The 14492-nt window shown below is 40.6% G+C and overlaps 1 protein-coding gene across 5 annotated transcripts in view; it reads left to right on the forward strand.

The window, feature by feature from the left end:
• The window catches only part of LOC138764181 (FYVE, RhoGEF and PH domain-containing protein 3-like), a 243352-nt gene that overhangs the window by 134338 nt on the left and 94522 nt on the right, over positions 1 to 14492 (forward strand). For all 5 annotated transcript variants that reach the window (XM_069939738.1, XM_069939740.1, XM_069939739.1 and 2 more), the window contains one exon: positions 3384 to 3975. In XM_069939738.1, coding sequence (XP_069795839.1) covers positions 3384 to 3975 — 592 coding nt within the window. The remainder of the gene's footprint in view (positions 1 to 3383; positions 3976 to 14492) is intronic.

Below are 14492 nucleotides of genomic sequence, written 5' to 3' on the forward strand. Positions count from 1 at the left end.
CAGGACCAGGGGATTTATCCATCTCATGTTTTCTGATCCGACCTCTTTAGTGATAGCTATCACATCCAGGTCTTTACCTCCCATCACATCCATAACCTCTGTCCTTGGCACGTTCGACGTGTCCTCCACCATGAAGACCGACACAAAATAATCATTCAAAGCCTCAGGCATTACCTCATTATCAATATCAATTCCTCCTTCTCATCTTTCAAGGGACCAATCACTTTAGCCACCTTTGGTGCTTTATATATTTATAAAAACTTATTCCATTTTTATATTTTGTGCTAATCTTTTCTCATAATCTGCCTTCCTTTTCTTCATTGTTCACTTTGTAATTCTTTGTGGCTCCTTAAAGGTTTTCCAATCGTCTGGTTTCCCTCTGCTCTTGGTGATTTTGAACACACGATCTTTTAGTTTAATGTCTTCCTTGATCTCCACAGTTATCCAAGGCTGGCTGCCCCAACCCTTACTGTCCTTGTTTTTAACTGGAATATATTTTAGTTCAGCACTGCGAAAAATCTCTTTGAAAGTCCTTCAACCAACCCTCCATATAGCCTGTATTCCTAGTCTACTCTGGCCAACTCCTCCCTCAACCCCTTGTAGTTTCTCTTGTTTAGTATTACAAGCTCCTGTTTTAGTAAAATGGGATTACCACTATTAGGGATAGTATAGACAGGAGGGACTGAATGCTCACAGTTAGCATTTCACACAAGCACTAAGCACAACACAAGTCACAGCGCAACGATATGCAATACATTGCAAGAACTAAGGAAAGGCTTGTCACAGTCTGTTCCAGAATTCGATACATTTGCAAAGGCATTAGCCTCTTTCACACTTGCAAGTGATCCCAGGAATTAACCGCCAATCGGCCTTTAAAGTGCCTTGTGTGAAAACAAAATCAGTTCAATGCTGACATCAGATGATGTCATCTCACGCTGGTAATTGACGACTTTGACCCCAAGTACAATCCCAGGTGTGAAAAGGGAATTGAATTGTGGGATTGAAGTGACCCAGGTTTTTGCATAAGTGCAGGAACTTGAAGGAAGAAAAGATTAAATTGAAGGTATAAACTTTGCCATGGAAAAGTTGCAGTGGGAGAGGGGGAGGAAATAACTAGCAATAGCGGACAATTTTTAAACAGCATGGGAAAGTTGGTGGCACCATAGTATACAATTTATAAAGACCATGGGAAAAACGCAATGGTAGACCTGACTTCCCAGAATGCCATGCTGCAGAGACCCCTTCATGAAAGCTCCGTGCATGCATATAGCCCTTTCTCTGCCGCATGGAATTCTGGGAGAGCAGATCTGCCATCGCTTTTTCCCCCACAGTATTTATAAATTGTACACGATAGTCTACCAATTTTACCCCGCCATATAAATTGTGCGCTATAGCCCTACCAACTTTCCCAACCTGTTTAAAAATTGTCCACTATTGCTATTTATTGCTAGCACTTTCCCATGGTCTCTTTAAAAGGTTTATATAGGTCGGCACAACAACAACGGGCTGAAGGGCTCATTCTGGGCTATACATAAAGCTTAATTATATTATAATTAGGCATGATTAATTTTGTTCAAATATAGGGTTGATCAGGATTTAGGGCAGGTCATCCATCGCTCGACGTGTCATGATGTCACTGGTAGAAGGTGGAACAGTCCTAACCCCGGGGATGGCTCCTTGCAAGTGTGAAAGCATTCAGTGTCCCAGTTAGGAGTGGTCAAGTGTGAAAAGCCAAACCCCTATTCCTATCCCAGGAAACTGAATGGCCAATTTAGTGGGATGCAAGTGTGAAAGGAGAACCATGCTGACTGCTGGAGAGGAAACAGCTCCTTGAAAGCAGCTCTTGTGGCCAGCAATTTTTTGTGAAATTCAGGGCAAAGCCTGCTCTGTGTATGACTGGGCCTTTTCAGTGGACTGACCTGTTTCAGGAGGGTCTTTTTGGGAAGCAAAGTGCTTAATTTTGATTGTGACTAACAGTGAAGGTCAATTGGAGAGACGGCTTCATTTTAAGTGTGACTAGCAGTGAAGTTACTTGGAGAGACCGAAGCCAGGGTCTTGGAAGCTTCGTGGAGGCCGCCCAGTTCGAATTTTGCCTACAAAAGGTGCAAGAGTGTAAATGACATCAGCTTGTGTGGATGGATATTTCTTCAAAGGCAACGCAAGGCAAATTCATGAGTCTGTAGCAGACACAACTCCATTCTTCCCATCAGTTGATCATTAATTCTGGACGTCAAATTTTAAAGGCCTACGCTTCAGCACTGAATTTGAAAGACTGAAACACACACACACACACACACACACACACACACACACACACACACACACACCTGTGCATAGTTGGGGATAGATTTAGTGTTAAGGATAGTTAAGAGTTAAGACTATAATTTGAGTTAGAAATAAAATTGCCTATTGCTGCTTGTTATGTGTGGTTCGTAACATTAGGCAAGACACACTTGTTTTAGACAGAACTATTGTACCCTCCATTTGTATGATAAACTCAGTCATACTATGATCACTCTTTCCAAGAGGATCCCTAACAAGATTGCTAAATTCCCCTGTCTCATTGAACAGGACCAGATCCAAGACAGCATGTTCCCTTGTAGGTTCAGAAACAAAGCCAGTATTATTATCTGATATCAATTCCCCCTTCTCACCCTCCAAGGGACCAATCTTTACTTTAGCCACCCTTTTGCGCTTTATATAATTAGAACATCTTTTACTGTCCATTGTTATATTTTGTGCTAATCTTTTCTCATTGTTAACTTTCCCTTCATTGCTTGCTTCATGGTTCTTTGTCGCTTTTTCAAGTTTTTTCAGTCTTCAAGTTTCCCCACTGCTCTTGGTGACTTTGTATGCACAAGGTTTTAGTGATGGCCCATCCTTTCTGTCCTTGTTTTTAACTGGAATATGCTTTAGTTCAGTACCTTGAAAGATCTCTTTGGAAGTCCTTCATTGTTCCTCAGCTGACCCTCCATAGAGTCTGTGTTCCCAGTCGACCCTGGCCAACTCCTCCCACATCACATTGTAATTTCCTTTGTTTTTGACCAAACTATTGTACCCTCCATTTGTATGATAAACTCACTCATACTGTGATCACTTTTTCCAAGAGTATCTCTAACAGCTTGTATCATGGATTATGAATAATGTTAATATTACTGTTGCAAACATAAAATCAGAAATGCTACAAATTTAGATAGAAGATTCTCAGTAGGACACTCAACATTTCTAGAGTTATTTGCCATCTTTTGAGTATAACTTCAGCATTTCGCTTGCAAATGCTTTAATTTGGGTATTCTGCATCTTACCATTTTGTCTTTGCATTAAGTAAATCGAAATGGTTCATATTATTTGCGTGCATAAGAAATGTTGACATGTAATTGCAGGCAACTGAGCCCAGAGATCAGTAAAAGGACCCAACTGATTTTCTCCTTCAAAATGGAGCCATCTCAGGACTCCTCAGAATGTGCAGCATCTGACAGTGATTTGGAGCCAGCAAGCACAGCAGAGTTTACAGTGGAAAAAATGGATTCCAATGGAACTGAAGTTGGCATGGAAGAGACAGAACGTTCGAATGAGGAAATTACTGCAATGAAGGAATTGGCAGAAGGCGATGTTAAAGATGATGATTGTTCTGGAGTAAGGACTCAAGCAGCAAGAGCAGCGGCTGAGATTGGTGAATCCATACTAGAACAAAATGGGAATGGTAAAATACCTAATAGAGACAGTGGGATTGATAGTCCCTCATGCAATGGGGACAGTGAGGTTTTTCCTAACGAAGAAGCAATGGAACAGAAAAAAAATATCAATTCTGTAGAGAATGAAAATGATATGGAGGTAAAACCTTGTGAAGCTTCTGAAATGCAACAAAAAATAGACTCCACCCAGGAAGATGATGATAGTGACATGGATGATGGAAGCAGTGAAGAAAATGAGCCAACAGATGTGTCAAAGAGTGAGCATTTGGAATCAGCCAAGGTAAGCTGTTATTTTTGGAGCTTTTATCAAAGCAACCTGGTTCTACTGAAAGTGTTCTGAATCATGTTTGTTCTCTGTCTGCACTTTGGTGTGTGATATTCAAGCCATGTCGTGGTTTATAGACACTGTACATTTACAGTTAGTCTACTTCCAAAACAACCCTTCTCAATGTGCTAGTATTTTGAGACAAATACACTTCATTGATTTTTTTTTAAAGGTGCCTCATTTACTATTAGTGGCTAAGTTACGATAGAAAATAAAATAACTCGTTAAGCATTCTGTTAACTAACTGTCACTTTAAATCTGGGTAGAGAACAAATGCTACCACATATTTCAGCGTATAAGTCAAGTCGTGAAACCCAAAAAAATCTCTTAAAAGATGGGGGTCGACTTATACGTTGGATATACTTTTGAGACTTTAAATTCAGCTCAAAATGATCCTGCACTGATTTGGCATATAAGTCAACCCTGGAAAAACCGATTTGACGTATAATTCGACTCTTGAAAAACAAAATCTCCCCCCCCCCTCCGACTGCAACAGATTTTCATTGAGATTTTTATTGAAAACAGCAACACAATTCACACCCTTCAAAATCATTTTCGCTCTCACCATCTGAAGCAAAGATGGCGGCAAGCAGATCATTACTCTCATTGTTTTAACAGTCTATATCTGATAAGGCAGTTTCACCCTCATCGTCCGTGTTCCACAACAAATCAATTGCACAAGAGATACTGCACGTTTTAAACTATTTTATCACAGTCTCAACATTAACTTTGTCCTATGCCTTGAGCACGAAGTTATATGGCATATCAAGTGATGCAGTACGCATTGCCCCATCTTTTGTAAACAACTTCTCCACACTCTATCCATGTATTCCATTCCTCACGCACATGATCTTTGAATGGCTTGTTGCAATATAGGTGTCAAACCACCCGGGTTAACGGCCATGTAAGTATTATGTAGTGCCAATCTACTTCTAGTGTTCTCAATTAAGTGGCTATGAAATGTATCCCAGACCGCCAAACTCCGTTATTTGCATAAACCATCTGGCCAACTGTTCATAGTTTTACACCATTTTTATCCATCCATCCTGTTTCATGAAAATGTACAAGAATACCTGAAGGGAATTTCATTTTCAGTTTAATTTTGCATTTGAGGATTTCCATCGATCTTAACTTTGTCCCGTCGGCTGTGCATGATAACACCACGGTAAACCTGGTCCTTTCATGACCTGTACTTCTGGTTTGCATCTTTCCATTCCACTGTTCTATTGCCTGTCATGTCAAAATTCATAGGGGTTTCGTCCATGTTTCCAATATTTGCTAATGCAAACTGGTGTTTCTGCCAGTTATGTATAATAAACTGGTGAAAACTTACAACTTTATGATCAAGATCTTTTGGTAGTTTCTGTGCAAATTTTGTTTTTTTTGGCATAATACCAGATTTTTCCTGTTCATGAAATGATTGCACCAGCTGACTGTACCCTCAAAACATCAGTAAGGTCCGGGTGAGACTTGGGCACTGCAATGCAAATGCTCTTATTTCGGGTGACTACGTAGCAATCTTGCTTCCGTTCACATACTCATTCTGCAATGTGATTTTCCAACTCTGGCTAACGAGTGATTCCTTTTCTCAAAGAACATTGCCTTTTTGGTATTTTTCTTAAAGTCTCTTCTTTCTTCCTCCAATCTCTTACCAACTTCTCATTCACATCAAATTTTCTTGCAGCAACACAGTTGTTGGTTTTCTTGGCCACTTCTATCACTTTGAACTTAAAGCTCTCCTCATATTTTCATCGCGTGCTGTATTGTGTTAATGGACCCTCCATGATAGCAATCATCTCCAGCCAACACCCAGCAGATCAATCCACGCTACCTATGGAGGTCGACTTATGCGCTGGTCAATGGCCCATCTCAGACATCACAAGCTTTGGGGGTCGACTTGTACCCAGTCAATGGGCAGATCAGGCAGCCAGAAAATGGCTATATGCCATTATATGCCGGCTATACCATAAAACCCTTAAAATGAGGCTGAAAAAGGGGGTCAACTTGTATGCCCAAAATATTTGAGAAAATGATACCTCCTTAATTATTTTACCTCCATTCTCTTATCCATTTTCTTTTTAAACATTCCTCTTCATAATTTGGCATGATACTAGAGAATTTTATTTCCCACAAAAAATTCCAATGAACCTTCCTCTTTAATCTATATTTAAACGATGCTGACCTGGAGACACAATCCAGTAGCATGTGACCTTGAGGCTGGGTCATTTAATATGATGTATTCCTTTCAACCACAATATTTCTGTGGTCATCTAACACTTGTGTAACCCTCCAAAGGTAAAAATGAAATTTATTGTGATGCACCCATGGTTCATTAATTTGTAATAATTAAAATGAGAGATGTATTGTCTCAGAACAAGAAATAGAGATAATGAAGATTGGGAGGAAATGATATAAGGCAATACAGAGAGCCTGAGGATGGAAGGAATATGGCAAAAATCTTGTCGATAAAATCATAATTCCAAAACTTTCTACACATATTCTTGAATCAATTATAGAGATAACATAGTTATGTGAATATTAAAATAGAATTTTAATAAATTAGTGAACTATAGCATGTTAATATTTTGGTTCTGTATTCATGAGAGGTTGGGAAAGATGGTATAGCACAAATCTGAGCATTAATGTTCGGATAGGGAATGTTCAAGGCTGTTAGTAGTATTCATATAGAAGGAAAGAATGTGATAGCTGAAACAATGAACTTGAAGTCAAAAAATTCTTCAGGCCCAGGTCGTGTTGTTTTACGAAACTAATTGATGAGCAAATTACTGATAAATTAGCTGGAGCTTTCAAAGCTTGCTGGATTTTAAAGTAGCATCTAATATCTGCAAATTTTATTAAAATTAAGATCTAAATAAAGACCTACGGGGTTAATGTGGATAGTGAGATGTATTGAAATCTTTTGTTAGGCACAAAATTAAATGAGAGAGTGCTGTGTTTGAGGCATAGACTTAGATCCGACTGATAAATGCCAGTGGTTCTGAATAGAGCTGCCCCCAAATACCTATTTCCTGGGAACCATACAAATTGTCTAAAGTGGAGAGTCAAGTTTTAAAATGAAATCTGTCCAATGCTTCAATGTTGAATTCCATGTGGTCCACTCCACTGCTGGTCCAAACGGATTGTAGTTCCCCTGTGGCAGTGCAGAGTCAGTAATGCATCTTTAAGGATCTCAAAATCGGTAAAGCAAATCTCTTCACTTGTCTTCCTGTTCATCCGACATAGACATTCTACTCTGACCTTTCTTTGAAAACTGTGGGGTACAATGTAGAATCACCATTGCCTTTTGACATGTTTTAGTTTCTCTCTGAGGCCTTCATCCTGGACTCTTTGGCACCTCTTTTTGCTGTTTATGATGCCTTCAGTTGCTTATCCGGATTCTTGAAACCTCACTGCTGTTCGGAGTAGCTTTGCTGGAAGTAGAGTCTCTCACAAAGCTGTTCCTTTGCAGTTACAGCATTGGCATCCATCTGATGGTTTGGAAAATTGCCCAGGTATGTCCTGTTCCTGAAAAGTAAGACCGAGCCAATCCAACCAATTACCACCCAATTCATCTCCCCTCAGTCTTAGCAAAGTGATGGAGGGTATTTATAACGCTGCATAAGCAAGTACCACTTACTCCAAATAACCTTCTTGCTGGTTGAAGTTGTCCTATGACTGATCAACTCTACACCTCATCACAAACTTGATTCAAACATGAACCAAAAACCAAAATAACAGGTGAAAGTGTGTTCCATATAACCATATATAACCATTTATGGAGTGGAAACAGGCCATGTCGGCCTTTCGAGTCCACACCGGTTCACTAGAACAACTCCACTAGCTGAAACCTCCCGCTCACCGCCAATAACCATCCAACCCCCTCACCTCCATGTACACATCCCTTCTCTTCTCTTTGGCTTGGCTTCACGGACGAAGATTTATGGAGGGGTAATGTCCACGTCAGCTGCAGGCTCGTTTGTGGCTGACAAGTCCGATGCGGGACAGGCAGACACGGTTGCAGCGGTTGCAAGGGAAAATTGGTGGGTTGGGTGTTGGGTTTTTCCTCCTTTGTCTTTTGTCAGTGAGGTGGGCTCTGCAGTCTTCTTCAAAGGAGGTTGCTGTCCGCCGAACTGTGAGGCTCCAAGATGCACGGTTTGAGGCGATATCAGCCCACTGGCGGTGGTCAATGTGGCAGGCACCAAGAGATTTCTTTAGGCAGCCCTTGTACCTCTTCTTTGGTGCACCTCTGTCATGGTGGCCAGTGGAGAGCTCGCCATATAACACGATCTTGGAAAGGCGATGGTCCTCCATTCTGGAGACGTGACCTACCCAGCGCAGTTGGATCTTCAGCAGCGTGGATTCGATGCTGTCGGCCTCTGCCATCTCGAGTACTTCGATGTTAGGGATGAAGTCGCTCCAATGAATGTTGAGGATGGAGAGGAGACAACGCTGGTGGAAGCGTTCTAGGAGCCATGATTCAGAGCCGAACAGGAGTGTGAGTATGACAACGACTCTGTATACGCTAATCTTTGTGAGGTTTTTCAGTTGGTTGTTTTTCCAGACTCTTTTGTGTAGTCTTCCAAAGGCGCTAGTTGCCTTGGCGAGTCTGTTGTCTATCTCGTTGTCGATCCTTGCATCCGATGAAATGGTGCAGCCTTCTCTTAAATGACAGAAGGGACCCTGACCCAACTATCTCATTCGGAAGTTCATTCCATTCTGCCACCACTCGCTGAGTGAAAAAGCCACCTCTAATATTTCTCCTAAAGTGTTTCCCCCTTACCCCTTAGCCTCTTGTTCCAACCTCCCCTGCCCTCAGGGGAAAGAGTCTGTTTATGTCTAGTCTATCTATTCCTTTCATAAGACTGAGGAATGGCTGCTGCCATGCTCAAGGTGACATGGCGTAGAGATAGGCGATCCACATCCCTTTTGACATTTAGCTTCCTTGGAAACTTGCAACATTTTTGTTAAGGTGTTGGCAACAGTTCAATGAAAAGAAGTTGCACAGAGCAATATTTCCCTTTAGACAATCAGGGAACAGATTAACTAAAAAAGTGTCAAAGAGAGCTGTTTAACTCTTTATGCACTGAAATACATTTACCAATCCTTATCGTCCCTTGAAGAACATGTAGAATTAGGGGGAGTAAACTACTTGGTCCCTTGAAGAGCATTTGCCCGGATACAGAATGAAAGTACTCTGATAAAACTGAAGTAATTGAGTATCAAGAAGGAAGCATGGTCTGAGGTTGGCATAACCTCAGGCTGGGTCTGTTCTCCATTTTGCCTGAATTACTTCAACTTCTGCTCATTATCCTGTCAAGTAGTTTCCTCAATGTCACTTTAATTGTCTCAAGGTGAATACCTTGGCATCTCTTGTGTCATTGACAGAGTCAGCTTAATGCATCTTCTGCATGTCTTTTGTTTTGCAATTGTATCCAATCTTTAGGTTGTATGCCAAGATTCTCTGTCGCATTCTCCTTTGGTGCCCTGTGCACCTGTCATTGCAGCACATCCATTTCCACTGCATGATCTTAAAATGACGTCTTGTTTCAGGAGGGCATTGAATTGAAATATCACTGGCTGACCTTGCAGCAAGATAGCAATGTAAATATAATTTATGGTGGGGTGTGGGGGAGGGGTGTTCCCTTTCACAGAATTGACCTTGTTTAGCCACACATACATCAATTTCAACTTGAACTCTGATCTCATCTGAACTCTGAATGTCATCCTAACTCTGCCCCTATTTAGCTTATTTCACCCATTCCATATTCTTCCAATTATCTCTTCATTGTGCACTCCTGGAAAAGTATTTTCCAATCCACAATGTGCACACTACAGATAAGTGAACTTTGGATTGAGGAGCATGACCATTTGTAGGCTATTCAGCACCTCCACCAATTGTTAAAATCAAGGCAGAATGGACTATAGAAACATCCAAAGAGCCTGCTTCCACGGAGATTCGAACAGGTCAGTTCCAAAGACTCATGACTCCCCCCCCCCCACCAGAGGAATTTTCAGCTTGTGTCTGTAAAGTGGGTGATCCCCCATGTTAAATCATCTAGATTTTCCAACAAAATGAACTATTTTCTCCACCTCCTCCCAATCAAGTCCCCTGATGGACAGAAGCCTATCCTGTCCAACCTTTTCTCATAATCCAACCGATTTATTTCAGGTAATAGTGTAATACATTAGAAGCCCGAAAATCCGGACTGCTCGGGGATTGTGTTGGCCTGGATTCTCGGGCAGTACTTTTAAAATTCAAATTTAAGGAAGAATAAAGAAGAGATGAACATTTGGTAGTTTATTCATGGTCAAATACAGCATGCTTCATTTTTCAAAACAAGCAGTTTTAAAGAAAAATAAATATAAGACTTGACAAAAATGTAAAGAGCTTTTTTTCACTTGTCGCCGCTGTGCATCTGTGGCACTTATGCATGCATGCCCACACACAAAAGCCCGCTAAATTTAAAAACTGAAAAGTCCAGATTCTCAGGTGGTCCAGATTTCTGGCATCAGATTTTTGGACTTTTACTATATCTTCTTTCTTTTGAACTACTACCGATGCATTAACACCCATTCTTAAAGAAAGAGATTAATACTGTACACTGCGCCTCAGATGTATTTTTTTCCCCCAATGCCTTTGAAAGCTGAAATGTAACCTTAGTTTTTGTATTGAATTGTTTGGGCAATAAACAATAACATTCATTTGGCTTTCTTTATTGCTGCCATGCCAGCCTTTGACAAAGCATGCACCAAATACCCAGATCTTATTGCATCTTGAAGCACTGCAATCTCTGGCCACTTATATGATGTGTTTTTTTAGTTTCTTTGTCAAAATGGAAAATTTTACATTTACCTGTTTATTCACCCATTCTATATCCCTTTGTGCTGATCCAATGTCTTTTTTCCTCAGAATGGAATCCAAATTACACATGCATTTCAATCACTGAGGAATGAATCGCTCAAATCTGCACAATTGCAATGATTTGTTAACAACGTGGGCTTTGTTAAGAAAGTGCCACAAGAGTTCTTTTCAGGTGTAAGAAACGAGTAAACGCAACAGATTCAATTCCTGATATGCTGGAAATGCTCCTGTGACACAATCCCCAAGGTCTCATTTGAGCATTTTATAATAGGATAGAGTTCTTTCCTTTCATAACCAGTGCAGTACAGTACCATATTAATTTTGATCCACTCTTGTTTGGCTATCCTTTCAATGTCAACTCTTCCTTCCAGTGCCTCCATCCTTTGGCAAGGTTTTAACCTGGAGGTTCAAAGGCTTGAACAGTGTTATGTCTTCCATCATGCATTTTTTTCAATTGAATCAAGTAGGTCCCTGTTTGCTAATGCATGTCCATGTGTTATTTCATTTGAGAGGATCACATCTGGCCAATGGTATTCTTATTCAAGCTCTTTAGAATTTCATAGTTTTACATAAAAAAGGAATTGAGGGATTATGCAGAAAACGCAGGTAGGTGGAGTTGAGGCAATGATCAGATCAGCTATGATCTTATTGAATGGCTTCTCTTTGTATATCAAAATTTTTAACTTGTTTTTAACTTGAACTGTCATAGCTTTTCATAGCTGCATCAGGTTGTGTCTGGAACCAAGGTACAAGGGCACCAAGTGTCACTACGTGCTGAGGTTCTACCTGTCCCAGGTGTTGCGAAGGATGGAGTTGGCTCTGTTGCTGTGCAGTGTCCCAGTCAGCTTGACTTTGCCTCACCACCTCTCCTTTGTGAAAAGGCTTTTTCATACAAGCCCCTTTCACCACAAGCCCCCCAGTCGCAATGTGACACAGGATTCACTGATTTATGGGCTGTTCCTGGGGACGCACACAGAGAGACATCCAGAACTGCTGGATAATCATCAACTCATTGAAAGATGCTTTTTGGTCTGTCTGAAACCTGTTGGTTTTTCAGCACACAGGGATGTCAATGAGGGAATGCTGCCGACTGAAACATTCCAGGCCGCAGGAGTACATGCTGAGGGATGTACTGAGGCTTGGCGCGGTCATTGTGAACTGGAGGGACCCCAGTCTTGAGACCTTCTGTTTCCAGGCATTTTTTAAAAAAATTAATCATATGCTAAATAAACAGGAAATTCACTGTTTTTCAATCACTCACTGGAGTGCTTTTCACAAATTGTACTGAAGTTGGAATCCTCCACTTTGACTACCCTGATTTTACTATGTTTTCTCACTTGTGTATTATGCCAATACACAACTGCTTCCAGGTTGTGGTAAAACTTCTGCACCAACATCATTGGAACTTTGGTCTAATGTCATCCTACAATTTTAATTCAACACTAAGACATTCCATAATAATATTGAGAACAGAAATATAAAGAAAAATTGTTGCATATCTCAAAGTTTCAAAGTTGAGATTTATTGTCAGAGTACATACTTGACATCACATACAACCCTGAGATACTTTTTCCTGCAGGCATGGCAGAATTACTGCTTATTGGTAGTGGGAAAAAATGGTATACATAAAAACTGTACTCAACGTACATGTAAACAAATAAAGAAATGTAAACAAACTGAATGGTACACTACAGAGAGAAGAAAAAATCAATAAAGTGCACAAGTAAGAGTCCTTAAAGGAGTCCCTGATTGAGTTTGTTGTCGAGGAGTCTGATGGTGGAGGGGGAGCAGCTGTTCCTGAACCTGGTGGTGTGAGTCTTGTGGCACCTAGACCTCTTTCCTGAAGGTCACAGCGAGAATAGAGTTTGCGCTGGTTGACGTGGAACCTTGATAATCTTGTCAACTCATCAAAAAAAAAATTCCCTCGTTCTGTTTTTATCTTAACAGCATTTTGTAAAGTGCCAATGACCTATTTATTTTTCTTAGTGAGTGAAAACACTAACAAAAGGAAAGTACTGCTTGCGGTCTGAGCATAATCATGTTCGGAAATGATCAGGAGATGTCTGGGATTCATTTTTATTTCCAGATTTTTGTGAGATGTAATCCTAAAACTGATTCCACTTTGCCTTTGACTTTGCTGTCAGGTTTGACTATGAGCTGCAATAAGGATATTAAGCACTGCAAGCTCACCTTACTTATGATAAATTCTGTGGTGAAACATCTTCCCATTCTGACATTTGAATAACTCATTCATTCCTTTTATCACTGTTAATTAAAGTGTGCTTCCATTAGTGGAGGAATACAGAGTTGAAATTACATTCAAACCAGCCATGTGGACTGGGTGAAAATGGTCATGAAGCGTGACCCAAAACAGAAGATGCAAGAAATACTCAGCAGGCCATGCTATGTCTCGGAAGAGCAGCAGAATTATCATTTCAGGTCAAAGATTGTCAGAACAGGGAGGAAGAGAAAAGAAGCTTCTGAAGCTGCAAGGCGGTTGGGGAGAGGGGATGTCTGGTGTTCATAGGGATAAGCTGTGAAGAAGATTAAGTGGCAATTAGAGAGTGAGAATGGGCCAAAAGTGTGGTTCTAATTATCTCTAATATGTATCCTTTAGTGTGTATGGTTTAAAAACCTATGTGGATATCTTCAAAGGAAGTAGGACATAATAAGCAAAATATTAAAAAAAAGGCAGTAGGACATAATGGAAAGTAGAAAATATCTTCAGTAAAGCCAACTATTTCTTGACTGAAGCTAAATGTGGATCACAGCATGATGTCGATTTATGACTCGAGGTGTGTCTCTTCTGAGTAGTGGTTGTCCCTTTGTGTCAATTATTTTCACAAATGCCCTTGAGATCGGAAAAAGTTGTGAAGGATGTTGGCAAAATGAACATAAGTGGAACTAGCTCAGGTCAAAAACTTGGCCTGCATGAATGAATTGGGCCTAATCTATGACTGAATATAGTCAATCAGTGACTTCTGCTCCTATTTTCTTGTGTTTTTGAATGTCCTTTTGTCCTGGTTCTCACTCTCTAATTGCCAGTTAATCTTCTTCACAGCTTATCCCTATGAACACCAGACATTCCCTCTCCCCAACTGCCTTGCAGCTTCAGAAGCTTCTTTTCTCTTCCTCCCTGTTCTGACAATCTTTGACCTGAAATGATAATTCTGCTGCTCTTCCGAGACATAGCATGGCCTGCTGAGTATTTCTTGCATCTTCTGTTTTGGGTCACGCTTAATGGCCAGACCCTGAGGAGTAATTACATACAGAGGGATCTTGGGGAGCAAGTGTCCATAGTTCCCTGAAGTGGACTCTGAGGAACTTGTTGCTCTCCGTTACCGAACTATTAATGTGTAATGGAGGGTGATCACTCCTGTTGTCCACAATCATCTCCTTTGTCTTGTTCACATTGTTACAGAGTCCAGAGGACACCAAAAACCAGCAGCAATAGATATGCCCCACAACACAAAGGGGTACTTAAACAAAAGTAGTTTTTAATTATATTTGAACAAGAAAACAGAATTAGACTTTAACTTATTACTATCGAGTTACTTAACCTACTTAATCCCCCCCTCTAATACTAAGCACAGGTGTGTGTAATGTGTAT

Source organism: Narcine bancroftii, chromosome 5 (assembly GCF_036971445.1).
Source record: "Narcine bancroftii isolate sNarBan1 chromosome 5, sNarBan1.hap1, whole genome shotgun sequence".
Lineage (NCBI taxonomy): Eukaryota > Metazoa > Chordata > Chondrichthyes > Torpediniformes > Narcinidae > Narcine > Narcine bancroftii.